Consider the following 27,633-nt stretch of genomic DNA (forward strand, 5'->3'; position numbering starts at 1 on the left):
CGCGGGGAGCTCGGCCCGGGCACGGCCGGCGGGGGCGCACCTGGCCCGCGCGCTCTGGTCACCTAGCAACGGCGCAACGCGCAGCGATGGAGGCCGGCGGCAGCCGGGAGCGCGAGGCCAGGAATTACCTGGAAAAACATCAGATCATGGAGTTGCTAAAGTATCTCACCAGCGTCCTCCTCTTCATCCGGCCGGGTAAGCGTGTACCCTGGCGCTCGGCTTTCTGTCCCACCTGCCTGCCAAGCGGTCCCCAGGAATTCCCAGGACGGCCATCCGTCCAACCCGCTCCTTGGCGGGGCCAGCGTCCCTCGGGGATGCCCCCACCTCCGCACGCACACCCTCTCTCTCCTGCCCCTTCGGCTGCTGAGCCTTCTGCTGCCGGTGTGCTCTGTGCCCTTCGTTAGACACGCGCCAGGGCCCTCGGGACTCGGCAGGTGGAGGGCTCCTGGTGGGGGGGAGAGGCTCCGGTCCGGCAGCCAGGCTCCTGCCTCCATCCCTTAGTACTGTGTGTCTGTGGGCAAGAACCTGACCTGCAGTCTCCTCTTCTGGAAAACGGGGATAATCATAGTAGCGATCTCATGGGAACTAAAGGAATAATGTGGAAATCATCCTTACGTCTCGCAAGCAACGGATGTTTCCAATGTTGTCCCTGCCCCCAGAGAGGGTTTAATCTGTTAAAAACAATTGATAGGGTGAGACAGCAGGATGTTCTTGAGGAGACAGCTTTCCCTGACACCTTACAAAATTTGATTCATGTCGTAATTTTGGTGTGGTACGTAAATTAAAAAGCCGTCTTAGGGTGAAAATGGCTTGATGTCCTTCTCCCCAGGATGCAGAATTGTAACTTGCCATCCTCCATATGGAGTGACAGCACGCAAACACACACACCTGCTCCCACTCACCCCGGTCTTCCCGATAAAGTTAGAACACAATGTTGGTCTGACCAGTATTCAGAATTTACATTGTTATTATTAGGCAAACATGCACAGCTAATCCATATAGTACGCAATGATTGTATTTCCTTTTTTGTTTGCCCTGAAGTTAATAATACTATATTTTAAACGTTTGCTTAAATTTCCTGTGTAATTATCACCAATTTGTCCATATCCCCTTTTTGTCACAAGTATAGATCTCCTCTCGTTCATTTACGTTCATCAGGAAAACACCACCCCAGCCCCCTAGCTCTGTCTTCCTGCTCCAGTCTGAGCTGATCGCTTAACTGCCCTGCTGTACAGTTATTACTCAGGAACTCCTCTCACTGGGAGCCTAAGAACCATCTTCGCCTCTCTCCTGTGCTTAGAGACTGTTTTATGGCACTTGGATTTCCCTTTCTTGTTTTCCCGCCTTCTTCTAGTGGCTTCCTCAGACAGTGTGTTTTGAGCAGTAAGTATTTTGAGGACTCAAGTGTGTGGAAGTGTCTTCTCCTCCACTCAAACATCTAGAGTGGACTCTGTTCTAGAAAATATGGCCCTCAGCATTTAGAGAGCATTTCTCCGTTGTCTTCTAACTTCCGGTGTTGCTCTGAAGAAGTCTGATATCATCAGATTCTTGATCTGTATATAAGACATGTTTTTTTCTTTCTGGAAGTTTTTAGGATTGTCCTTTTATCTTATCCCTGGTGTTCTAAATGTTTATATGACTTGAAGTGGGTTTTTGTTATTTGTCTGTTTTTTTAAAAATTCATTATGCTAGGTACTTGTGGGGTTTTTTAAATTTGTAGACTTTTTTGTCTCCCACTCCCTTCCTGGCCTTTTTCTCTCAAACTCTTTATTATGTCAGCCAATTTAGTGTAATGAGGATTCTTTTTTTTCCTTCAACACGAAAAACTTTGACCCCATCTGACAAAAACAGAATTCTCCTGTAGAAGGTCTGGTGGGGAAAAGAGAATCTAAGCAGATAAAGACAAATTCTCTGAGCAGCAGGGGATAAGGACTGAAGTCTAGGAATAGTTACACATTAGTAACATAATCTCCATCCCATAAATGATTTAAATAATTATCAATTAAAAAAATTGAGATGCTGCTACCACCTGTAACAATGTGAACTCCTTGAAACATCTTTAAACTCCAAAAGGGGGGGAGGAAAACCACAGGTGAGGAAACACTGAGCTAAGATAAGGGGGTGGAGAAGCTACAGAAGGGTTTGGCTGGCGTCCAGAGTTCATAGGCCATGCTTCTCAATGGTTCCCATCTGAGTCCTCCTAATGGCAGAGGAAAGGCGACTTGTAACCTTTAGCGTCCGAGACCGTCGCCTGATGCTGCATAGTAAGTTTCTTTGAAATTAGTTGTTTTATCCTAAAAGTGTATAGTTTTGCTCTTCTACAGATGTATCCATTTCTTCATATAAATGTTTCATGCTATGTTTCAGAGTATGGTCGATGCTCAGGAAGAAACACTATCTTTATCTTGGGTCTTTGGCGAGGATGTGGAGAGAAGGGAACCCTGTGCACTGTTGGTGGGAATGTAAATTGGTGCAGCCACTATGGAAAACAGTATGGAGGTTCCTTAAAAAATTAAAAATAGAACTACCCTATGATCTAGCAATTCCACTTCTGGATCTATATCCAAAGGAAATGGAAACAAGATATTATGAGATACCTGGACTCCCATGTTCATTGCAGCATTATTCACAATAGCCAAGATATGGAAACAAGCTAATTGTCCGTCAACAGATGAATACATAAAGAAGATATGGGATATATATACAATGGGAATATTATTCAGCCATGAGAAAAAAGGAAACCCCGCCATTTGCAACAATATGGATGAACCTTGAGGACATTATGCTAAGAGAGAAAAGTCAGAGAAAGACAAACACTGCATGATCTCACTTATATGTGGAATCTAAGAAAGCCAAACTCGTAAAAACAGAGCGTAGAATGATGGTTATCAGGGGCTGGAGAGGGGCAAATAGGAGAGATGTTTAAGAGTACAAACTTGCAACTAGTAGATAAGTCCTGGAGATCTAAGGCACAGCACAGTGATTGTAGACAATACTGTATTATATATAAACATCAGACTCGCTGACACTAGATCTTAATTATTCCCACCACAGAAGAGAAATAATTATGTGACACAATAGAAGTATTAGCTAACACTACAATGGCAATCAGATTGCAACATATAAATGTATCAAATCAACATGTTGTACACCTTAAACTTACACAATGTTACATGTCAATTACACCTCAACAAAAAAGGAAAAAGGAACCCTTACCTTTTAGAGATACACACGCAAATATTTATTAATGACATATGATCGCTGTGATTTACTTCAAAATAATACAGGAAGAGGGGAACTGCACGGGATTATGGTGAAATAAGACTGGCCACAAATTCTAACAGTTGAAGTTGGTGATGGGTTCATTATACCCTTCTGCCTACTTATATCTATGTATGAAATGTTCAGTAATGACATAAGTTTTAAAAAAATAATTTAACAAATGTATAGAGTAAATCCTAGAGTAAATGTATAGAGTAAATTGAAAGAAAATGATGGAACAGTAGGTGTGGCATTCCCCATCTAAGCTGCTCCCTCTTTACTTCTGTCCTCTTTTCATGACAACTGACCTGCATTATTCCTGGAAAGTGGATTGATCTTGATTTTTTTCATTTTTCACACTGCTTAAATGAAAGACAGCTTACTTATCCAAAATACTGCTTGTATGTTAGAAATTAACTTACGCTTCCTAATCGGAAGACGATATTAATCTGACAGTCTGTTTTTATTTATACTTTATCCCTTTGTTAGCCGACCACCTTGTTTCCTACATCATGCTGTTCCTTTTTTTTCCTTCTGTTTTCAACTGTCTGCAAATTAAAATCACCTGAAAAGCTCTAAAAAAAAAAGGCCTAGGTCTAATTGCTGGACTTTTTTATTCAAGCGCCCGGGGTAGAGCACTTATGTCTGCGATTAATTGTCCCATGTCTTACCTTTCCTGCAAGCAAGGCCTATAACCCCAGTGCCTACTACAGTACCTTGAACATAGGTATTTAATAATTGTTAAATGACTGTTTCCACTTGTGACATATTTTAATTTCAGGTCAGAAAAAATTGGAACTATTTTTTTTTTTTTTACAGAAAAACCAAGAGAGTATTTAATAGCTATATTGGAAAAACTGAGAATTGCCAAAGCAACAGGTGTGGCTTTCCCTTTCTTTATGGATCACTCGAACATCGCGGCTATGTTTGACATGATGGACTCCTCGAAGAAAGGCACCATATCATTTGTGCAGTACAAAGAAGGTCAGTATCTTCTGCCAACGGAGGTCATAGCTCATGACCATTCCATAACTCACTCTAGCTGAAAATAATTCTCACTTTGTAAATTTTCCTTTCTTCTTATTCTGACTTTTCATTCTGGCTTTCCTAGCCCTAAAAACCCTGGGTCTGTGTACTGCGGATGAAGTTTTAAAAGATGATGGGCATGCAATAACTTTGGATAAGTTCAAGAGTGAAGTGTAAGTTTATTTTTAAGTGACTAATATTTAAATAATGTGGCATGATTTTGAAGGACAAGTAACACGTTTTAAAACAGAGGTTCCTACCTTTTGATGGAAACGCTTCATTCCCTTGAAACTTTCAGCTGACTAGAAAGTGAGGACAGAGGGCGGAGAGTGAAGCCTGGGGAAGGGGAGGCGGGTGGGGAAGAGAAGAGGTGGGGAGGAGGAAGATGCCTGAGCCAGGAAACTCCAGAGGCGGCTTCATTCTTTCCTCAGTGGGAAACCCCAGCGATTCTCAAAGAATGAGGGAGAGGAGCCCCAGTCTGCTAGAACTAACAGAAAAGCTTTGAGCTCAATACGCTAGTTGGAAAATCTCTGTATAAAACTTAGTAATAGAATTTCTCTCAACATATTTCCTCCGAATCGTTTATCACAAAGCAAATGTCTATCAATAGTATAGGTGGCACGCCAGCCTGATGATTTTTGATTTAAGATATTACAGCACGAAAAGTACTAACTAAATGCTAAATCAGAAAAAAAAAGTCACTGGAATAAAATTTGATAATGGTAGAAAGCCTCCAGCTAATCTAGCTCCATCTGTTTAAAAGTTTTGCTCTCTGAGGATTTATTAATCAAGGAGCCGTTATTTAACGTGATCCAAGGCCACGGAAAAGTGAGAAGAAAAAAGAAAGTTTAGGATTCCCATCTCATCATCATCAGTTACATAAATATTAAATAAAAAATGTTTAATTACATTCTCTACCCCAGGAAAAGAATGAGGCCCAGGGCTCTGGCCTGAAACGTTTCATCCAAAACAAAGGATGCCACTGTCATATGGAATGGAACTAGGAAGTATTTTGAATGGAAGGACACTTGTGGAAAATGAGCGCCATCCTATTTAATTTCCAAACTAGACACAGGAACTTCACTCACAACCGTGCATTCTAAAGTGATTTTTTTTTAAATTTATTTGCTGTGTTTGATTATCCACAAAAGTCTCCCTTAATTAGTGTAGAAAATTGAAAGTTGGTTATAAGTTATTATCTCTACTCTTGTATTTTATTCAACAGACATATTCAGCATTTTTATTTGTAAATGGAATTACTCTGAGTTTTCGTGGCTTCTGAGTCTTCTATTTTTGTTTTCTTAGGAACAAGAGGACTCAGGAAATATGGTCAGCATTTTAATAACACCATAAGTCCAAGGAATAAATGATTCTACTGAGTTTTCAGTTGTCCAGTTTCATTAATTCAGAACTTCAGGGGCTGGCCCCATGGCCGAGTGGTTAAGTTTGTGCGCTCTGCTCCAGTGGCCCAGGGTTTCACCAGTTCGGATCCTGGGCACGGACCTAGCATGGCTCATCAAGCCACGCTGAGGTGGTGTGCCACACAGCATAATAGAAGGACCTACAACCAGAATATACAACTATGGACTGGGGGCTTTGGGAAGAAGAAAAAGAAGAAAAAAAGAAGACTGGCAACAGATGTTAGCTCAGGGCCAATTTAAAAAAAAAAAACTTCATCATATAACTTGAAATCTAATTGGCTTCCTCTTTGTTAAAAAAAAAAAAAAGATGCGTTATTTTCCAGTGTTTGGCCAGTTTGTCCTCAAATTGAGTAGAATCTCCACATCTTGCTGGGCCAGTTTGTAAATCCCAACTTCATTTAACGCAGCTGTGGCAGGAGGCTGCCCCGAAGCTGACTGCAGGACATCTTTCAGGAGCAGGGCAGATCCCACGTTCAAGTTCAACACGATGCAGGCTTCTTTCACACTGTTGGGGGAGAAGGAAGGGCAAGAGCGAAATGAGGTGTCCATTATCTATCATCCACATTATTCCCTAAGAATTTCATTTGGAGACGCTAACAGCTTCCCTGCACAGCCAGCCCATGTCCTCTCTCTGTAAAACCATATCAACTATTTGTGGATTTATTGTTTGGCTCTTTTAACATGTTAGGACTATGTGTGTGTAAAGAGTTTATATTTCACTAGATTACTATCATGTAATAGGATCATTGTTTTCAATGGTATCCATTACTTCTCAAAATATAATACTTGATACTGTCTATTCAATATAGCTAAAACTTGAGGTTGACTGGGACGTGGGAAAAGAGAAAACTGAGGGATAAAATGAAAGTAGCAGAAAGGCGGAACACTCAATCAAAAACACAGAAATAGACATCTTACTGAAACGAGCAAAAATAATCTTTCATTTTATAATAATTTTAAAAGGAATACTTTATAATCTCAGAGGCTCCCCAAATAATTTAAATTTTAAATCAACAATTTCTAAAAATACTTCTAAGAATTTTTCTTACATATATTAATAGTTATGTTTAAAACCAAAACTAATACTAAGAGTTTAATAAAGCATTTTCTTCAGTCCTGGCCTATTAGGTACTAAACGTATTTTTAATTTCTTCTATTTATTGGATCTGGCAGAACTAAACTTGCTTTCATTTTCTATTTATCTCCCCAGTAATAAGCAAATAGGAGCATTAAACTAAATGCTAGAAAACAAAGCCCAACAGATAATTTGTATCCAGTTCTGAGAAACTTTTTGGGGTCATGGGTCCCATATTATTTTGGTACACAGTGAATGTTTTAAAATTCTAATTGATGCCATATTTATTCCACCAAGCACCCCAGGAACCCTAACGCTGTTAAAAAGAGCATCAGCCTCCTCTAACAATTTCACACGTCAATACGAATTGTTAAATATTGAGCTTACTGTTTAAAATAATTTTCCGGTCTCTTGCAATAGTGGGAGAACAAAGGGAAAAGGTTCCGGGTCATGTCAAACTGCAGCTGAGCAGCCCCGCCTTCATTGAAGTGATTGGCAAGAATGATCTGAAACGAAGAAGAGTTCATCCGACAGCTGCCTTTACCGCCACAGCCTGTAAACGAGGTCTACTCTTACTCACCTCCTGGTAGATGTGTACGTCCAGCTTCTCTACAAGCATTTGCCAGAAAATCTTAAATAAGGAGAAGCAAAGCTGCTGCTCCAGCTGCAGTAACCGGTCTCGCAGCGTCAGCAGCAACGGGCAGGCCGAGCTGGACAGGGACATTACTGCCTGCTCTGACTGCGACGGCAAGGACAGCCATCTGGAGAGAACGAAACAGCACTGCCTGTAGCAACGTCATTGCCACTAGAACATTTTTCATCACTTAATTTAACAAATCACGTTAAATTTGAGCAAGTGTCCTGTCCTGGGGCATTTGGAGAAGAAAACATGTACAGCTCAACATTAAAAGCGCTCTCAGAAAATAAATATAACCATATTTATACTTTAGCTCTCAATTAAATATCCTCTATTTAATGAGGATGACAGACTAAATTTGTTTTAAGTCTCAAGATTTTCATATAGCTACAATTAAAAACCAGTTAAAATATAAACTGTATTAGCCTTTAAGACATCAGCTAATTTTATGCTCTAATTTTCAGCAAAACAGGGACTAATAATACTTCCAAACTGATGATAAGGAATCTGTGTGACAGGGACTGTGCCAGGACAGACACACTGCCTGCTCCAAAGGAGCTCCCGGTCTGGCAGAGGTCACAGAGACTGCCACAGGGCATCGTGGGGTGGAAGAGACTGCCCAGTGCAGGCATGCAGAGTCGGCCAGGAGCACCTTACTTTGTAAATGGGTGACAGGCTAGGCCGTTCAACCCCACGTCATACGCCAGCTCTCTGTATATACAGACACACCTGAAGGTTAAATTATGATCAGTTTATTCCGATTAAGAATGTCTGAATATATTTTAGAAAGACTTCCATCAAAAACAGTTACAAGCCTGCACCGGGGAAGGCCAAACTCAGCCATGTCAACCCTGTGGAAATGTGCCTGCAGGTGCCATCTTCTCAGTTTCCCCAAACTGGAGTTGACAGCTGACTTGTAAGAAAATACAGAGGACTCACCTTTCTTTTTTATACAATTTTGCAGCATCTTTAACTTCTCTAAAAACATGGTCTACCTGGCGGGTCAACATGTCGTGCTTCAGACGCTCTAACAGGTTGACCATGTCATCAAAGACGGAGCTCTCCATGGCGGCCAGCTGTCCCAGCTGCAGTTTGCTGAGAGCGCTGTTCTCCGCGAAGACCTCCAACGCCGCCTGCTGAAGCTGAAGAAAGAACTGGAAGCAACAGGACGTCAACACATTTAAAGCATACAATTCACTCAAGTACAGTATACATAAGTTCACTCAGTTAAAAGCTTTTAGTGTATTCAGAGTTGTGCATCGATCACCAATTTTAGAACGTTCTCCTGACCCCAGAAAGAAACCCTGCGCTCTTCACCACCGTCTCGCCGCTCGCCCCAGCCCCAGGCAGCCACTATCTACTTTGTGTCTCTACGGGTTTGCCTGTTCTAGACACTTCATATCAACAGAGTCACACAGTTCGCGGTTCTTTGTGACTAGCTCCTTTCACTTAGTGTGTTCTCAAGGTTCCTCTCTGTTGTAACGTGTATCCGTACTTCACTTCTTTTTATTGCCAGATATTATTTCCTTATATGGATTTGTATGTTTTATGTATCCATTCATCAGTGGATAGACATTTGGGTTGTTTCCACTTTTTGTCTATCATGAAGAACGCTGCTATGACCATTTGTGTGTAAGTTTTTGTGTGGAGGTGTATGTTCATTTCTCTTAGGTATACAGCTAAGAGTGGAATTGCTGGGCCATATGGTAATTCTATGTTTAACCCTTTGAGGAACTGCTAAACTATTTTCCACAGCACGGCACCATCTTACATTCCCACTAGCCGTGCGTGGGGATTCAATTTCTCCATGTCCTTGCTAACAATTCCTGTGTCTTTCTTACAGCCATCTTAGTTTGTAGGAAGTGGTGTACCATTGTGGTTGGATTTACATTTCCCTGATGGCTAACATACTTCAAGTACTCAGTTTTTCTAGACGGATTGAGAGGTGTGGTAAATCTAGCAGACATGAGTTAAGAAAATTGAAATGTCACTTTTATAGTGTATTTTAGGTAAAATTAGTATTATTCTTTCTGCCCTACAGGAAAACAATGCGGTGGATAATTAGCAAAAGATTAAATACAACCTAAATGTCCATTAATAGAGAACTGGTCTGGCCACACTAGGAGCTGTTCAGGGATGGACATGGCAGAGGCCACCGTGGTTTCTGCTCGAACAATCATGGAAGAGGGACTGTCCTTTTGAGACAGCTGATGGACTATGTGGCCTGGAGCTACTGATGGCCACACTTCCCAGAGCCTGCCTGAGAAAGAAGCCAGAAACGAACGACTTCAGAGCAGCCGGGCCTAACCCTCTCAGTTACACAAGTCCCTCACTTCCTCACGCCACCGCACTTCCCACTTAGGCCAGGAGTCGGGTTTCTATCATCCACAGTGAACAATCCCCAATTCTGCATGGCTGGACATGTGAGGCTTGGCGCAATCTGCAATGGACAGACAGCTATGAGCAGAGAATCTAAATGAATGGAAGGAGAGCTCTGTCCACTCTTCCCGTTTCTAACCATGTAACACAAGAGCTTTACTGATTTTCATGTAAATTATTCACACACAGAAGGACTGTGAAGATGACTAAAGGACTTCTGATGTTAAATAGAATTTGTATCATAACAACAAACTAGCATACAGAATTCACTCATGATTTGAAGATTCTAAAATCTGACATCTCTGTTGACAGACGGACCCAGTTAATTCAGCATCAGATTAAAAATTTTCTAAGGCTAGGGACGATGGCCAATTCATCTTTGTTAACAGATTACAGCATTAAGTAAAGTAGCTAATGATGTTCCACAAATATTTCGTTCAAGCTAAAAGGCTGGCCCTGAATGAGTTTTTTATTCGATCATCTGGCACAAGAATCAAGAATGACTATTTGTTTCATACAAGTGAAAAAGCTTAGCAGAGAATGGAGCCGTGTGGGGGCTGAGTCAAGTACTTACTAAAATTAGGAACAAGACACACAAAAGTACACAGTGAATGAATGTGTTCTGATTAGGTGACTTTAGAAAGATAAATGGGTGATCATTACGCTCTACATTATACTCATCTTGAAATAATTATTTTGAAATAATTATTTTGTCTTATTTTGCTTGCTCAGCAGAACGATATTATGCATGTGGATTTCAGTTAACATTTTTGTAGGAAAAAAGGCATTAAATAATTGTACTAAGTCACAGCCAAAGAGTCTAGATTAGAATAAACTGTGATCTTGTTTATCAGATTTTTATCTTGTTTATATCTGTTATTAGTATATTTATTTTCCTTTCTTATTTATTTTGGCTTATTACCCGGTATTTAAGATAAGGACTGTTTTGTTTTTTCTTTCACAGTAAAGGAATACATTTTCTTCTATACAATGCTTTAGATGTATACCATAATTTTTTTCTATATAGAACAAAATTAATTATATAATACGTTAGCAGTATACTACAGTTATCATAAATTCATAATTTAAAATACATTCTTTTCATGTTTTCTAGACTTCCTCCCTAACGGGGCCATTAAATATTTTAAATGTCTGTGTTTGACTATAGCATTTGACTATTGCTTTTATTTTTTATTTTATTGCATTAAGATTTGACGATATACAGAAATTTTAAATTAATTTACCTTGTCCATCTTTGTGCCTCACCTGGACACACTCGAAAATTGTGTTTTCCTTAGTATACCCTGAATTTATCGCTAATCTGCAGACAATCTTTCTATTTAACTCAAATTTTTCAACTCCACTTTATCACATTGTATAAGTGTTATTTTTAAGTCTTTAGTTAAAATTACAGTTGTTTTGTTGTTTTACTTTCCTGTCCATTTTCATTTATGACACAATTATATTATGCTTTACATTTATAATGTATCATCATATTCATTATCCTCAGTATGGTTAGTTTTCACCATTTAACGTATATTTCACAATTTTGTGGTCTGTTAATGCTTTCTATCATGAAACTACGTCATGGGACACGCTGGTAAAAACCCAAGCGGACTTTGTCTCAGCTGCTGCTGATCTTAGAACAGTGATTCCCTCACCGGAGGGCACCCGTCAAGGGGGTGCTGGGGCCCTTGAGATCCCTTTATTGTCTACAACATCCAAAGGAAGTAATCTACTTATCTTAAGCCTATAAAGGCTAATTAAGGTTCTTCACTTTTGGCTGGAAGTATATCTTGGAAAATCCAGTTACCAGAAGCCCTGAGAACCAACATATGCCTTGGATTAATAAAAAGAGTAGGGGCCGGCCCAGTGGCGCAGCGGTTAAGTTCGCACGTTCCGCTTCAGCGGCCTGGGGTTCGCCCGTTCGGATCCGGGTGTGGACATGGCACCACTTGGCAAGCCATGCTGTGGTAGGTGTCTCACATATAAAGTAGAGGAAGATGGGCACGGATGTTAGCTCAGAGCCAATCTTCCTCAGCAAAAAGAGGAGGATTGGCAGCAGTTAGCTCAGGATAAAATCTTCCTCAAAAAAAAAAATAAATAAATAAATAAAAATAAAAAGAGTAAAAATAAATTACTACTTAATCATTATATTTAGGCAAGCCAAATCTGTCAGCACATAGAATCTGCATGGAGAGAAGAAGGAAAAGTAAAATTCTCGGAGGTAAAAGGCCCTGCTTGGTCACTGGACCTAAGGTTTTGATCTTTAGATTTATTTAACACATACCTCCCAACATAAGAAATTAGTTAATTTTTTGGATGTGATAATGGTATTGTGGTTATTTTTTTAAAAAGGAGGTCTTATCTTTTATAGCTATATTTTGAAATATTTACCATGAAATATGATACCTGAGATCCGCTTCAAAATAATCAAGCGTGAGGGGTGGAGGAGAGGTTTAAAGTAAGGTTGAACTGAAACAGGCTGGCACAAGAAGCTGGTGGCAGGCTCACGGGAGTTCATTTGACTACTCTGTTTACTGTTGTATATGTTTGAAAATAAACAAAACATTAAATAATTTTTTAAGAAAAATAAATTAAAAAAACAGTTTCTATTTTTGTGATTCTTCATAATTTGTCATGTTTTGAAGGCATTCAAGAGGTATCAAATGTTTTTATTTTATTTCTGTCAAAGTCCTGCGTTTTACTGATTTTCACACCATTATTCAATCTGAGGTTTTTCTGAGATAGCAATTAGCATACATGAATATCTCCCATCTATAAAGTGTAAAGAGGAAACAGGTTCTTTCTGTAAACAACTATTTCATGAAAAAGGTTGTCTTTCTTTTCCGATGATTAAGCTATTAGGAGTATTTAACCTTTTGAGACTTAATTGAGAAAACTATGTACTTTAATCACACTTCCTAAGTTTGGCTTGTTATTCTGCCTAAAGTATATTTTTGCTGGCTACAGATTCAACATTTCAAAGGTAAAATTATTCAAACAACTACTATGTTATTGACATAAAACCACATTAACTTACGACATTGTCAGCCCAGTCTGCTAGGACTGTTGAGATATAGTTCACGGCATTAAGGATGGCACAGTATCGGAAGCCGAGGGGCGCTCTTGTCTCCTCTTTCATCACCTGCGTTAATCGTATCCTAAAATCATCTACTAAGTCTTTCTGTAACTCCAGGAACTGCAGCTTTCGAGAAGCCGTAGGAAGGTTCTTATACCTGTCTGTGGAGAGAGTTAAGACACAGGAAGGTTTTTGGTCCTGTCCATGACAGAGTTATAGGTTACATACTTTTTGTGTTTTAGTGTTTTCCATATTTTTATCACAGTTAAGAATATGGAATTATTTACTGACTAGGCTGCAATGACACTTCTTCAGGTTACTAGACGGGCCCAAGAAATGGACACAACAGAGGACGGCGGCACTGAGGGCTCAGTGGCACCTGGAGAAACAGCAGGCCTGCAGTGGGCGATGTGGATGGCCACAGACCAACCAGGGCTGGAGGCTGCCAGGCCACCTCCGGCCAGAACATTCCTACACTTACTACTCCAATCCTTAAAGTCACTTTATTATTTGACTCTTCTGCAGTCTTTGATATATCTAGATGAAGAATATTTAAAATTTAGGTCAATCACCATGTGCTGAAGACACGTAAACGGAATGGCAAGAGGAGTCTGGTAATACAATTAAATTCCTATTTAATTGTTTTTACATAACAACTCAGGAATTTTCCCCTCATGTATACCAATGTTTAAGATCTTACTTAAATTTTTAAAAATCCAAAAGCTAGAAGATTGTGCTAGAGTTCTGCCAAAACAGATGCTGAATTTGAAGATACTATAATAACCACTTTATAATATTAATTTTGTTGAACTACTTGAAAAAGTACCATGTGAAGAGTCAGTACTTTTAAAACAAAGTTGTATCTTAAAAATCTTATACTGGGGCCAGCCCTGTGGCTGAGTGGTTAAGTGTGAGCACCCTACTTCAGCAGCCCAGGGTTTCATTGGTTCGGATCCTGGGCATGGACATGGCACCACTCATCAGGCCATGTTGAAGCAGCATCCCATGTGCCACACCTAGAAGGACCCACAACTAAAATATACAACTATGTACTGGGGGAATTTGGGGAGAAAAAGCAATCAAAAAAACAAAGAAGAAGACTGGCAACAGTTGTTAGCTCAGGTGCGAATCTTTAAAAAAAAAGACACTTATACTTACCAGTTATAACCAAGAGTAGCATCATGAAAGTTTCTGCACAGTCTGGAACTTTCATCTCGTCTACATCAGTGATGTCCTTATACTGGGATATCCAGGCAGCTTCTGATGAAAGCATTGAGTCCATTTTTTGAAGAGCAACTGATAAGCAGAGAAAAGGATCATGTCAATTAAGTAGTTACAGCCATTCCTAACTTTTCAACTCACAATTTTTTAGGAATGATGACTTTTCTATTAAAAATAAACAAATCTGCAACCTCCTACTAGTTGTACTATATTTAACATGGTCTATCCTAGGGTTAAACAAGATGCTTTACTTCTCCCTGCCACCCCCACCCAAAATCTTCACAATACTTATACTGACTAGGTAACTACACCCAAAATCATTCTACCAAGAGCAGAAATACTGTCTGTAAAATCTATGAAACAGTTAACTACATTCTCTACTGGCTTGAATATTCCGGTGTGGAAACATGTAGAGTGCAATTCCAAGAAAACTGAAGTTTGATGGGAAGAAAAGAAAACAAGGTGACCTCTGAAGGCAATGTGGTACATGCTGACCGAGAACAATTTAGATGGCTCTAGCGTCTACCCAGAACTGGAGGAGAAAAATGCCAAAAAGTAACATATACCAAAAGAGAGATCTCTCCCCACCCTCCGGCCACGTGAGCACTTACATTTTCTCTCCACAGTCAACCATCTCTGAAAACAGGTCTCCTCTGATAGAATGTGCATACAGTTAGCAAAAGTGCCAGGATAGCCGTGAACGCTGTGGAGCTCCCTTTCGAACAGGAGCACCTCATCCACCAAATGACAGAAGAGATTGTCATCATAGAGCAGACAAGGGATATCAGCAGCTAACTTCTCAAGAACCAGCATCACAAGGCCTCGGGAAAATTCAAGCTAGAAGACATGCATAAGCACAAGGTAACGCAGACGACAAGTTATTCGCGGACACATACGACTCCGACCGGAGTGCTTGGCACTGAGCCTCTTACCCTTGCACTGACCGCAGAGCCGACTTTGTCTAAGATGGGCTGAATCTTCTCATCCAGAAACTGAGTGTGGTTCCCAATCCACAGAAGGACCTGAGCCAAGTACCATTCAGGCTAAGGAAGGAGGTAGAACAGTTTGAATTCTTAAGTCATTCCAACTAGAAAGTTACAATTAAATGGCTCTATTTAATTGTACACACACAGCACTTGCAAAAATTAGTTGAAAATTCCTATGTGTAAGAGCACAATTCCTAGTCTGAACTTAAAACTCACGCAAGGCTTAATAATCAATGTTTCCCAACGTACTCTCAACAAATTCCAACAATGTGGCTGAAGTCAATAAACTCATAAATATCCAATGCCATATACTTAAAACCTAGCACTTGAGAAATACATGAAATGATGATTAGAATTACAAAGAAGTGATGGCCTTTAAATTTTTTTTTTAAAATAACAATCCAACATAATTTTTAAACATTATTTTCTTCGGCTTTTTCTTTTCAAAAGGTAAAAATTAAGAAAAAAATGTGGCTGGTCTGCTTTACAAAAGTGCACAGGCCTTAAAACAGGTATAATTAGAGAAAAGGAACTGTAAGCATGAGGCTTGTTAAATCATCCCAAGAGATGCTTCTATAGGCCTTCAAAGTTCTGTTGGACAGGGACTCAGACACGTTTACTGAATGGTAAACGCCTGCCATGTGCTACATGGAGGGAACGCAAAAACGAACAAGGGGCGGTCTCTAACCTCAGGGGCCGTGCAGTTTAGGCTTGACGACGAGTACTGGGACCACCGGAACCACACTCTAAAAAGGAGCCAGCGTGACTCCCAAGTTTCTCACCCCAAGTTATGACTGCCTCCCTACAGCTCTAGGCCTACGGCTGTCTCACTCACTACTCACTAGCTGCTTCCACTCTTCTTTCCACCAACACACCATCCAGAAAAGGAGGAGACTCACAAAGTACAAAAGAACAAGCTGAATGTAGGAACCAGAGATCCATGCCACTCTGGCCCTTCCTATGAAACATAACTGCCTTTCCCTGCATTCTTTAAAATTCTATAAAGCCTACAGGCTCATTTCTGTATGCCACACACAATGCCAGCTGGAAGCTGGCATTTAATAACAGTTAACCCAAAACACTCACTGAACCCCTTTGCTACTTGCCCTGCATGAGATGCAGCAAAACTCAAGGATAAACGAGGCAGGATCCGCCCCCAGGCCCCTGCACCCCACGGGCAACAAACAAGGTTATACTTCTCAACAAAATCAAATTTCATTGAAAACAAACGCCTACGATTGTTTTTCAGGTCAGATTAAAGAAAATGCTCAACAATGTGCTCAATATACATGGCACAGTCCCTCAACTAAAACGTCGGATGAGTTCCTCAAAGCCATTCCCATCGCTGATTGCCATATTCTCCCGGCACGGCTAATCGCTGATTGCCATACTCTCCCGGCACGGCTACAAACTGTTTCAACATCAACACCTCTATTCAAAAGCTAATGCTCTCCTCTCTTTTGACTTTCACTTGTTTCTGACACATTGATAAACCTAAAGGAGCGATCAGCACAGTGAAACATGGATCCAGTTGTGAAAAATGCCACAGCAAATGCTACAGCACACGCCAGGGGAAACTCGAGAAACTGGTCAGATGATGTGCTAATGAGTGAGCTGATTCCTACAACATATCAACGCAGGTCCCAAAATAGATCTATAAAGGGCAGTGACACAACAGGAATTTAGCTCTTTAGAGAAAAAACAGAAATGTGAACAGAACCAGATTTTAAGTTAAACCAGCAAAAGTATAAAAACCCTTAACATCTGCTATTAATAAAAACCAAGGACGAGAGTCGGCAAAGCACACCTTGCTTATGACATTCGTCTGCCGGTTCCCTCTGAAGTGATACCTGAACCTCTTCTGAAGGGGAGTCAGCATAATCTGGATGGGCAGGATGACAGAAGGCGATGCAGGAAGAGAGTACTTTTCTGGAAGCTGTTTTGGCTCAGTAAGTAATTCATCTCTGACATAGTCAAATCAAGGAAAAAGAATCTAAAGCATATATACATACGTGTGTCTATGTAGTATATATACAGATACTTTTTTATTCAACGATTATATGAGATACTAAGTAAAATTAATTATGATACAGACAATACGTAATTCAACTTTACATAAGATTTCAGTAAAAAGCGCATGAAAATGTTACTGGAATTAATCTGTCTTTCCTAAAATAAGGAATAGCAGTAGGGGAACACATTCAAGTAACGATTTTATTAAATTAACACTAAGTCACTAAGGTTTCCTCCCAATTGCCCATTTTTTCTATTGTCCCAAGAGACCTATATGTGATGCGAACTCGTGTCCGTCATCTATTTCAGACTGATCCACGCCCTCCCACCTACATGCAATCCACTTTGAAAGAGAACAATCTACCACTCCATGGGCATAGACAGATCAAGTCCAAACCCAGTACTCCCGTTTGGCTTCTTAGCCACTTTCAAAAAGTTTTACTCTCTAGCCATAAATCCACTCTAGAAAAAAATAAATTTTAGTAAGTTTTAACTCCAATAAAGATACGAGGTTTGTAGTTTCAGAAGCTGACAAAACAATGTCTCCAGGTTACTGTATATCTCAGAGGAACCGGCCGGTCGACTTAAGCCAACAGTCTGAGACTGAGAGGGGGCGATGAATGGCCAGTGAAGCTGTGCTAAGATCTCCTCAAAATCACTGTAACAGAAAAGTGACACACACTCATCAGCAAAATAAAACGATCACCAAATATCCATCTGAAGCAATTAGCATGAAATACCGGTAAATTCCCGACCTTGTAAGCTTGTCCTTGAGAATTTTATGCCAGAATTTAACAGTGGCTCTCATGAAAGCAAGAAGATGAGTACAAGATGACTCCTGAAGCTTGATGTCCAGTTCTGCCATTGACACCAGAGTGGAGGCTGCCTCTGGGACATTATTGGTCATCAGATATTGCTGAATATTATCGCTGCAAAACAAGGCCGAGCAAACTTGAAAGACAGTTCAGAATAATTCCAACATAAAATACAGTGACTATGATATACTTAAAATGGGACACTAAGACTCTTGGATGACCCTTCTCCCTTAAGTCTTCAGATAGCATTAATGGTTGCCAACAGCTTTGAAGCAAGAGGAGTGAAAACAAAGCAAGGATGCGACACTACAGTTTGGAGGGGCTGGGGGACTATATCAAGACACCAAATGAGCTGCCAATCTAGGCAGAAAGGTTAATTTAGCTGGCTTGAAAGGCAATACCAGACACTCAAAATCAACCACCAGTAATACGTATTCAATTCAAAAGCAAGTACTTCTTTTTTTCCCTCCCCACAAGTAACAAAACTGTTATTCACTTAAGAATATTGTGCAGCTCTTATTGGATGATACCCATTGAAAAAAATTTAAATTATAGGGAAAGTAATTCATTTCATTGTGACCATCTCTATAAAGTGAAAGCCAAGAGGAATATTACCACACTGAGGGGCTGTTTTATTAACGTGGCATTATAAATAACGGTTCCTATCATGTGTTCACAATACAACTATAGGACTTAAAATTTTTACTTAGATTACTCTCTTTCAAATGCAAATTAAGCTCCCTGAAAAGTTTATGTTCATGCACAACAAAGGAAAAGAATCATTATCATAATGCTATTTTCATAACAACTGGTAAAATTACATTATTACAATCTTTAATTAAATCAATTATTTAATGGCATGCATACACTCTCTAAGACAGAGCCTCAGAGGAAAATAATAATTACGAGAACAAAGAGGCCCATTTTACCTTAGCTCTTCAATTTGTGAAATCCATTTAAGGTAAGCGAGATGCCGTTCAATTTCTTCAATCTGGTTAATCATGGCGCCAAGATCTTCCATCCAGGGCTGTGCGGTCAGCAAGTGGCTGTTAATGGAACTGGAGAGATGAATTTCTTGCTCCAGAAACTGATGGAGGAATTGCTCTGATTCTTCTGCATTTTTTAAGGCACTCTGAATTCTTTTAGGGATTTCTGATGAAATTGTAAGTACCTGATCATACCAAAAAACAAAAACAAAAATCGGCAGCAATCAGATAAAATTTTCATAACCTTATTAGTTCATTACCTTCCAAATACATGTTTGTCCTAATAGAACTGAAAATTGTCAATTAAAAGCTTCAAAAGAAAGGTGTGGTTTCTGCATCCTATACCAACCAAACCTACACATGAAAGGCTGTGTGTAGAGATGTGCAGGGAGGGGCCTGTCACACTGGCCTGGAAGCATTCTGGAGCTGCCTTCATGACACTCAGGACTTTCTAGGGTCCAGCCAGAACACTTACATGCTTTATCTACTCATTACTTTCTTTCAGAAACAAATGAAGCTCTGATTCTAGAAGTCTGGGCATCTGCATTTGGCAAAAGTTCCCCAGGGTGATTCTGACTGAAGCTGAGAACCACTAACTTGGTAAGATGATATCCAGGTAGTGCCTTTAGATATGGGATTTATTAAAGGAATTTTTCTTACAGCATATGGAAAAACATACACAAATATTAGGCATCAGCACAATATAAAGAATATTATAGGGGAACTTTAACTTGAATCAACACTGATTAGACACTTACTCTGTACCAGGCACTGGGCTAGGGACAGACAGATAAATAAGACACAGCACCTGCCCGTAAGCTCAGTTGGTAGAGGAGAGAGACGTAAGCAGACAAGTTCAACAGCGGAACTAATGCAATAAAAGAGCCGTGCCAGGTGTGAGGGTGTACCAAGGCAGTGCTTCCCAGACCTGAAGTGCACCTGAAGCACCTGAGAGCTGGTTATAATGCAAATTTGGACTCAGGAGGTTCGAAGAAGGAACTGGGACTCTGCATTTCTAACAAGCCCCCACACTTCAAGTAGCAAGGTTTTGAGGCGCAAGGCAATTGTGCTTGCACTGCTCACGCACAGACCTTTGCAGGATGGGTGGGAATTTGTTAGGGAACCTTGAAAGGAAAGGGCATTCCAGGCAGAAGGAATACTGCGGCCATGATCAGAGAACAGCTCGGAGGTAAGTAGGGCAAAGAGTACAGTTCAAAGAAATGCAGAGAGAAGAGGCGAGCCTGGACAGGTAGAGACCAGGGAGATCACAGTGGGCATCTTGTGCCTTAGAAGAACGTGGGCTTTATCCAACAGACAATGGGAAGCCATTAAGAGTGTTTCATAAGGGACTAGTTTAGTCAGATTTATGATCTAGAAAGGTAATGTGATAAACAATTATGTTTATTCTCATACTATTTGTAATAACAAAAACTAGAAACAGAAAAACATCTACCAATAAGGGCCTGGTTAAATAAATTATTTGAATAACGATAAAACTGTTAAAAAAGAGAGATCTATATACATTGATAAACAAGTACTATACTACATTAATTATAAAAAGTTAAGCATATATATGCTTGCATATACATAAAAGTTAACTATATAACTATATTTTTTATATATTTGCCTATTCTCATATAAAGAAATGTCTGTAAGGAATAAAAAAGATAGTTACTGTGACAGCATGAATAAAACAGAAGATGGGGAAACTACCATCAAATGCAAGAGACAATGCAGCCTAAACTGAGGTGGACAGCAGGGGTGGCCACCAGAGACACTAAGGGAGGCAGAACTCCAACGTCTTGGTGCTGGGGTAGAGTAAGGATGATGAGCAGCAACCTAGGGAGGCTCCTAGGTCTCAGGCCCGAATGACAGGCAGATGGTGGTGCCATTTTCCAAGACAGAGAAGTATTTTAAGACATGCATCAGCACAATTCCGGACAAGCTGAATTTAAGGTTTAATTAGGGACTTCAGCAAAAGCTTCCATGGTCATCAGGGAAACAAGGCTGATTACAGTGGGTCAAAGAGCAAACGGCAAAGTAGGAAGTGGAGATAGAGACAAAGTAAGATGACTTTCTGAAAAAGCCTAACAGTAAAAGGAAGCCACGAACACCTACTGAAAGATGAGGGGAGGGTTTTTCATTTGTTTAGGTTTTAAGGAAAAGATCTGGCTATGTCCATATGCCGAGGGCTCAGGCCTGGCTGAGGAGTAGGGGATGAAATTATGGAGTGAAGCAAGTTCACGGAGGTGGCAGGCAGGATATGGGGCACAAGAATTGCCTTAGATTGATCCTCTGCTGAATTAAGAACTAGAAACGGTTGCAAATAAGTTTGTGGAATGTAGGGTAGACTGATTAATAGGTTCTGGCTAGATGGCCTCAATTTTTCTGTTTGGGAAAAGCAAAGGACAGAATGGCCAGGTGGGGTTGGCTGTCTTGGAGAGAATCCGGCAGAAGAGCTGAGGGAAGCAGAGAGGAGCCAACCCTCCCATGGAAGGACCGTCAGGTGGGGCTGAAGACACACATGTGGGCTGGCATCCACCCACTCAGCTGTGTGATTTCCTCCAAGAGAGCCCAGAACTTGCCCACAGGGGTGGAAGAGGAGGACGGGGCTGGGCTAAACTTAGGGACTAGCAGTAGATGTGGTGGAAAGACTGGAAGATGTGGAGGCTGAAGGTGCTGGGATGAGAAAACGTAAGATCACTGACAGCCCGGGGCTGACACACCAACATACCCAAGCAGAGTTTACCCAGCCAAATGTAATAGTTACACAATACATTTATCATTTATCTTTGACAAACACACTGCTGCAAATACAGGGACCCATTTATTCCTTTAAGATTGTAGCCATTGGGTTTTCAAAACATTATTTTAAATAATATGTTCATTGTAAAAAGAAAAAAATTGAAAATACAGAATGATATGGAGAAAATAAATTACCTGTTAACAAACCACCCAGAAATAACCATTATTATAATGTTATACTCTTTCTCATGTTTTCTCCCTATGAGTGCATATATAAAAAATTGGGAATGACGGTGTTATAACATTTTTGTATACCATCAAATTATGTACTTGTAAAAGCACTTTAAAAGTCATTGTATAAAAAGCTACTTAAAATGTTTGCAATCCTTATGTTTTCAAGACATAATCATATCAGCAGGAACTCTGTGTTTTACATCATTTGTCAAATACCTAGCACACTGTAGGCCCTTAAAACCTATTAAACAGTTTAAAATGATTAGACCATTTGTCACAAGCCCATCTTCAAAATTCCCTGTATAATAATGATTATGTTTACATTACGCTAATTGTAATGAGGATACTGCTGATATTATTTCAATGAGCTTTAATACCTGTTCTTCCAATTGCATTTTGCTTTCTGTCATCTGTTCTATGAGTTTATCAAGTTTCTTTAAAGATTTAAGGTCATTTCCAACTTCCTTCTCTATAAATGCAGACACATAGGAAGAGAGACCACCACTATCTGTACCTTCACCGACTGGTTCATTTCCAACAAGAGCTGCGATATTTAAGTCACCTAAAATGAAAGAATAACAATTACTCAACACCACTAAGTACTACGGAGATAAGGGAAATAGAAAAGATATACAAGGCAATACATCTACCTTCCAAAGTCAATCATTTAAAGAAAACTATCTATATACGGTATTTTTGTGTATATGCATGTGTACTATATATATACAAATATATACACACACACACAAAAGAAACCCAAACGAATGTATCTATAGGGTACATGCATATGCATATACATATATACACACACACTATACGTACACCAATATATTCATTTGGGTACTTTTGTGTATATATTTAAAATATAATTGTGTATTTAAAAATAATTGTGTGTATATATATTTTGTATATATGTATATATATTTTTGTATATATGTATATATATTTATGTATATATGTATATTTTGCATATATGTATTTTGTATTTGTGTATATGTGTATATATATATATTTTTGTATATATGCACACACACACACACACACACACAAATACCTAAATGAACAGCTTAAAGCAATCTATCAATCAAATACTACAAAATGCTTGAGCTGAGGAAATTCAGAGTGAAGGAAAAATTCCTAGTCGGTCCTAGTAACTACAGGTTTCAACAGACGTTGGCATGACAAAGCAGTTACAAACAGATATTAAACTTTTCCCGAAGACCTTGTATCTTAAGAATCTATTTTATTACTGAGGAAAAAAAGGTCAAATCTGATTAGTTATTGATGCAGTTCTTATTAAATTAGTAATATAATTTCAAAGTCCGTAAGGAACCAGATGGTATGGACTAGAATAAAACCAAAGGAGGACTCTGGTTTTAAAATGTTAAGAAAAAAATAGTATGAAAGATTTCAAGTATATGAAAAAAAACCAAAATGGTGACCAATGAGTAAAAACTCCTCCTTATGTAAGAATAAAAAGTTTTATAAGCTTCAAATACCTTTGTACAAAGATGTCCATGTCAGAAACAGAAAAAAAAGGAAATATGAGAGAAAACACAAATTACTGGGAAAACCTCAAAATGCCTGATGCAACCTTTAAATTGTACAGTCTAAAGTGAGACTCTTTCCATGGCAAACAAACTAGACTTGGATGAAACGAAGGCTGGACTTACTAAATGTGACAAAAACAGGTGACAGCACCCTGAAGCCATTTCTTGAGAAGAGTGGTGGCAGAGGCGACATTTCCTATAGCAGAGCTAACAATGCCCAGTGAAAATACGAACACTGGGGAGCTTTGCTCTCGCCCCAGTTAGTGAAATTTCCCAAAGAGATTACTCCTTACTGCATGCTTGGAAATCCATCATTTCTTATATTTCAAAGCCAGTTTTTCACTCCGCAAGAATCCGTACCTTCTTCCACCATCCAGATTTTTAAGACATCACTAAGCATTTTAAGTTACCTCTAATTCACTGTGGAGTGACACAAGCTTCAAATATATAAATAAAAAATTTTCAATTTATGTTTAAACAAAACACTAAAAAACAAATTTCTAGTAAACACACAATCCACTTCAAAGCAATTAAACTATTTCCCACTGTCCTAAATTTGTGGACTGACAGCACGGCTCCTCTTTTCCAGAGCATCTCTAGCTATCCCTTTGCTGACCTCTGTGCCCGGGTGGCTTTCTGAACGTGCCTTGAAGTGCAGAGAAACCCGCAGGCCCACTGCAGCCTCCTGGCAAAGAAGGCGGGAGTGACATGACCCACAGTCGCTGCCATTAGCTTTCTCCTTCCACTCCACCCCAGGGCGCTAAGATACACTGTTTCCCTCTCAAGTATCTGCTTCCATATGGAAGTGATCCCCTTTCGGTTACTCATGGCTTCCTCCTTCCTGGAGAAGTTTAGGAAACCTGAAGTTTGGGTCAAACTTGGTGTAACAGAACTCCATTTCACTGTGCAGTCACTAAGTTCTCTGACATTAAACATGCTCAAGTAGGGGCCGGCCCAATGGTCAGTGGTTAAGTTCACACGTGCCGGTTTGGGTCCTGGGTGCAGACCTACGCACTGCTTGTCAAGCCATGCTGCGGCAGACATCCCACATACATATAGAGAAAGATGGGCATGGATGTTAGTTCAGGGCCAGTCTTCCAGAGCCAAAAGGGGAGGATTGGCAGCATATGTTAGCTCAGGGCTAATCTTACCCCCAAAAAACCCAAAACAAAACAACAACCAAAAATATGCTAAACTCTACTGAGCCCACAACTTGAATTATTCCATACACAGGGGCTTAATCTCCCTAGATTTGAGCAGTACCTGGGGGGAAAAAAGCCAAGATAATGCAAAAATGTAAGGGGAATAGCCATTGATCTCCAAATGAATACAAATGCTATAAAATAAGACCCCAGAGAAAGAGCAAGCAACCAAACACTAGAATAAACCTGAGCACACAGAGCTTTTCTCTACCTCAGGGGTGCCCAAAGGATTCGGTTCCCTCTAAACAAACCATGGACGGTGAGTTTACAAACAAATTAAAAGCTTGATTGTACTAGCATGTACGTAGTTACAAGGATTATGGTAACTGCATGAGAGGGAAAGCTGGGGAACAATCCAGAGCCTCCTGGAGAGCAACCCTGGCTGGACTTCCCCTCAGTTCTCCCTCGGAGCTGGCCGCAAAACTCGGCTCTTCACCAAAGTCAAGTTTTAAGAAAACAGCAATGAGAGAAAGGCAAGAGGTTAGAATCGGCCTCATTTTAAAACAACTGTCCCTTCCACTACAATGAAAATAGGACTATCTAAATAAAGATATGCCTAAATGCAAAGTGTAACTATCAGCTATTGTTTCATTTATTTATGTAAACATTAACAGAATATCTAGCAGTATGTTTAATACTGGGTATGTTCCTCTCCCCCATCCCTAAGGAACAAATTTTCCTTTGGTCTATTGGCCGTATAAGAATGAAAAGCGTGTTCATACGCTATGAGAACCAGTAGCCCACTGGTAGGTAGAACCAGAACTAGTCTAAGTCCACGCTTCAACTTCCCAACCACAAATTCTAACATTTGCCCAGCCCACATTCAAAGGTTGTTAATGGGACTAAAATCCATGTTTCCCTGACTCTCAACCCAATATTCTTATTTCCTTCTTCTTCAAATGTGAGCAGAGCCAGCTGGTCCGCATCCAACTTCATTATACAGAAATCCATCTACTATTATGTACTGGAGTCACAACGTCTTCTTTTTTCTCTATCTCAAATAAAACAGGTAAGTTGTGTGGTATATCTGCAGACACGCAGAAACAGGGCTACATGTAGAAGGAATGTTCTGTGAATGCTAAAGTTGCTCTAGCTTAGGAAGTCAATTCTATCTTCATTTCTTTTTTAAATTACACTCTTTTGATATAACCATTTAAATGCAATGATATTCTTCAAAATGACACACTGCTGATTTGGGAAATTTTCATGTGTCTCTTTTTCTCTATTTTTTGTAAAAAGCACTCCTACTTGCAAAGAAGTTGACCATGCCACTAAAGAAAGGACAAGGACAAAGTCTACAGTCTGCATCTATCATTTTACTAAAATGATAGCTCAGGAGGCATCAACTTCCTGGGCATGTGAACAGGGCAAAGGTGGAAAAGGGAAGGGTTAAACGGAAAGATATGGGGTACTCTCAAATTCTTTAAGGAAAAGGAGCTGAGTTGTGGCAGCGATGACTGTCAAGCACTACGGACTACCTAGAGCTTTCTTTCTGAGACAGAGCATGTCAGTAGGCAACATTAGGGGCAAGCCTAACTCCTAAAGCCAATGTGGTAAGGGAGGCACTCTTCTCTTATCACTACTCATTCCCGACTATTGGTCACGATCAGAAGAACCCAAAACCCTCCGATGGAAGAGCTGTCACATGCTTTTCCCCTTCCTCCCACAGTAAATTTCACTTCGAAAACCCCTGAAGGTTCCTTAATTTCCAAAAGCCTGCCATGCCTAGCTTATTAAAGCAAAACGACAAATGTCCACATCACTGACATCTGCTCCTGTTCTAGGTAGGAAAAGCAGGTGTTGACCTTTTCCCTCTTCCTTGTCCGGTCCAAGATCCAAGAAGCAAGTTATCCATCGTGCTCTTCCCAGATCAACTTCTAACTGCAAACTAACTGAAGGTAAAGTACAACAACTATCACTTGACTCGTTTGAACCCCATTAAGGTGGTGGTCATCTCTCCTAGATCACCAGCCCCTCCAAATTCCTGAGGCTTCATAAGGTGATGCTTCCTTCCCCAAGTGTTTTGAAGGCAGTATGACAGGCAGAACTCCAGTGAAACCACACCAGTCCCTGCACAGGGCAGGGGTCAGGAAGAGTTCTTCTCCAAATCATCCCATAGTTTACCCTTTTAGAAAGACAAAAATAGGTGTTTAATGATAATCGGTATTTGATACTATGCAAGTATGTTGTACAGAAAAAAGGTACTTCATCTAAAAGACAACGGGCTAGGACTCTTCTCGGATGCAGACCCTGGAAGGCTGAGTTTTGGAGAGATGGCTGCGTAGAAAGTGCTACGGTGTCCGGGGTCTGCTTACTTTTCTGCTCGACGTTCTTCCTTTCCTCGCCACTTTCAGAGCAGCTCTGGAAGGAGAAGAGGTGTGACAAACCCATTAAGACTGAAGTGGCAGATGGCACTCATACAGGGCTCCCGGGGGGCGTCCACCGGAGGACCGCGAGCTCCCAGACCCCTTCCCCAGGGCATTCCTGAGAGGACAGGGCCGTCTGATGCAGGCAGTGGTAGTTCCACTGCCACCTCCCCAGGACCCCTGGAGTGACCCTGCTCAGTCGCCAGGGCCACCTTCCCACAGAGATCTGGGTCATCTCGCCGGGGTCGCCAGAGCCACCGCATCGGGCTACCTCCCCTCGCAGGTCTGTGCCACCCCACCAGGACTGCAAGGGCCACCTCCGGGCCACAGGAACCATGTCCCCAGGCGCCAGGGTCACCTCACCGAGACGATCTCCCCTCGGAGATCCGTGCCACCTCACTGGACCACCAGGGTCCCCTCCCCGGGCCACCAGGGCCGCCTCACCGGGGTTGCCGGCGCCTCGCCGATCTCGCCGGCCTGGAGCATCCCGCCTCCGCGCGGGTCCTCGGCTCCATGCGCAGCCAGCGTGGCCTGCGTTGTCCAGGTCCTCCAGCGACCAGCACCAGCCCCGCCTCGGAGCCTGCAGGACTGAGCGCCACCGCCACTTCCGCTCGCCGTCTCTCTGGCTTCTTCC

General features: G+C 40.7%; 2 protein-coding genes across 7 annotated transcripts; one reads left to right on the forward strand and one right to left on the reverse strand.

Annotated features, from left to right (window-relative positions):
• On the forward strand, positions 1-9,655 carry EFCAB10 (EF-hand calcium binding domain 10). 3 transcript variants are annotated; one of them, XM_044769734.2, is made up of 4 exons: positions 1-195; positions 4,081-4,245; positions 4,373-4,460; positions 9,462-9,655. In XM_044769734.2, exons 1-4 carry the CDS (start codon positions 87-89, stop codon positions 9,505-9,507), a joined length of 408 nt encoding a protein of 135 aa, XP_044625669.1. In that variant the 5' UTR covers positions 1-86; the 3' UTR covers positions 9,508-9,655. The 3 variants fall into 3 exon arrangements, with proteins under 3 accessions (XP_044625669.1, XP_044625677.1, XP_014687361.1); XM_044769742.2 differs by lacking the exon at positions 9,462-9,655 and adding an exon at positions 5,211-5,666 and having other exon boundaries at positions 3-195; XM_014831875.3 differs by lacking the exon at positions 9,462-9,655 and adding an exon at positions 5,593-6,218 and having other exon boundaries at positions 16-195.
• Positions 6,002-27,633, reverse strand: RINT1 (RAD50 interactor 1). 4 transcript variants are annotated; one of them, XM_014831874.3, is made up of 15 exons: positions 27,444-27,633; positions 26,949-26,994; positions 22,259-22,443; positions 18,846-19,087; positions 17,857-18,030; positions 17,610-17,759; positions 16,896-17,052; positions 15,035-15,145; positions 14,714-14,939; positions 14,040-14,177; positions 12,843-13,042; positions 8,360-8,574; positions 7,364-7,544; positions 7,171-7,289; positions 6,002-6,213 (listed from the first exon to the last, which is right to left on the reverse strand). In XM_014831874.3, exons 1-15 carry the CDS (start codon positions 27,483-27,485, stop codon positions 6,021-6,023), a joined length of 2,379 nt encoding a protein of 792 aa, XP_014687360.1. In that variant the 5' UTR covers positions 27,486-27,633; the 3' UTR covers positions 6,002-6,020. The 4 variants fall into 4 exon arrangements, with proteins under 4 accessions (XP_014687360.1, XP_014687359.1, XP_044625633.1 ...); XM_014831873.3 differs by having other exon boundaries at positions 27,363-27,581; XM_044769698.2 differs by lacking the exon at positions 22,259-22,443 and having other exon boundaries at positions 27,444-27,628.

The sequence above is a fragment of the Equus asinus genome, chromosome 1 (genome assembly GCF_041296235.1).
Source record: "Equus asinus isolate D_3611 breed Donkey chromosome 1, EquAss-T2T_v2, whole genome shotgun sequence".
In the NCBI taxonomy this organism is placed as follows: Eukaryota; Metazoa; Chordata; class Mammalia; order Perissodactyla; family Equidae; genus Equus; species Equus asinus.

Excerpts from the sequence above, each read along its gene's own strand:
- RINT1 (XM_014831874.3), bottom strand. The coding sequence starts at position 27,485 with ATGCTCCAGGCCGGCGAGATCGGCGAGGCGCCGGCAACCCCG. Across the intron at positions 22,444-26,948 it reads GAAGAACGTCGAGCAGAAAA|GTGACTTAAATATCGCAGCT; the intron begins GTAAGCAGACCC and ends CTTTCATTTTAG. Across the intron at positions 6,214-7,170 it reads CCGGAAAATTATTTTAAACA|TGTGAAAGAAGCCTGCATCG; the intron begins GTAAGCTCAATA and ends CTCCCCCAACAG.
- EFCAB10 (XM_044769734.2), top strand. The coding sequence starts at position 87 with ATGGAGGCCGGCGGCAGCCGGGAGCGCGAGGCCAGGAATTACCTGGAA. Across the intron at positions 196-4,080 it reads CCTCCTCTTCATCCGGCCGG|AAAAACCAAGAGAGTATTTA; the intron begins GTAAGCGTGTAC and ends TTTTTTTTACAG. Across the intron at positions 4,461-9,461 it reads GATAAGTTCAAGAGTGAAGT|GAAAACAATGCGGTGGATAA; the intron begins GTAAGTTTATTT and ends TCTGCCCTACAG.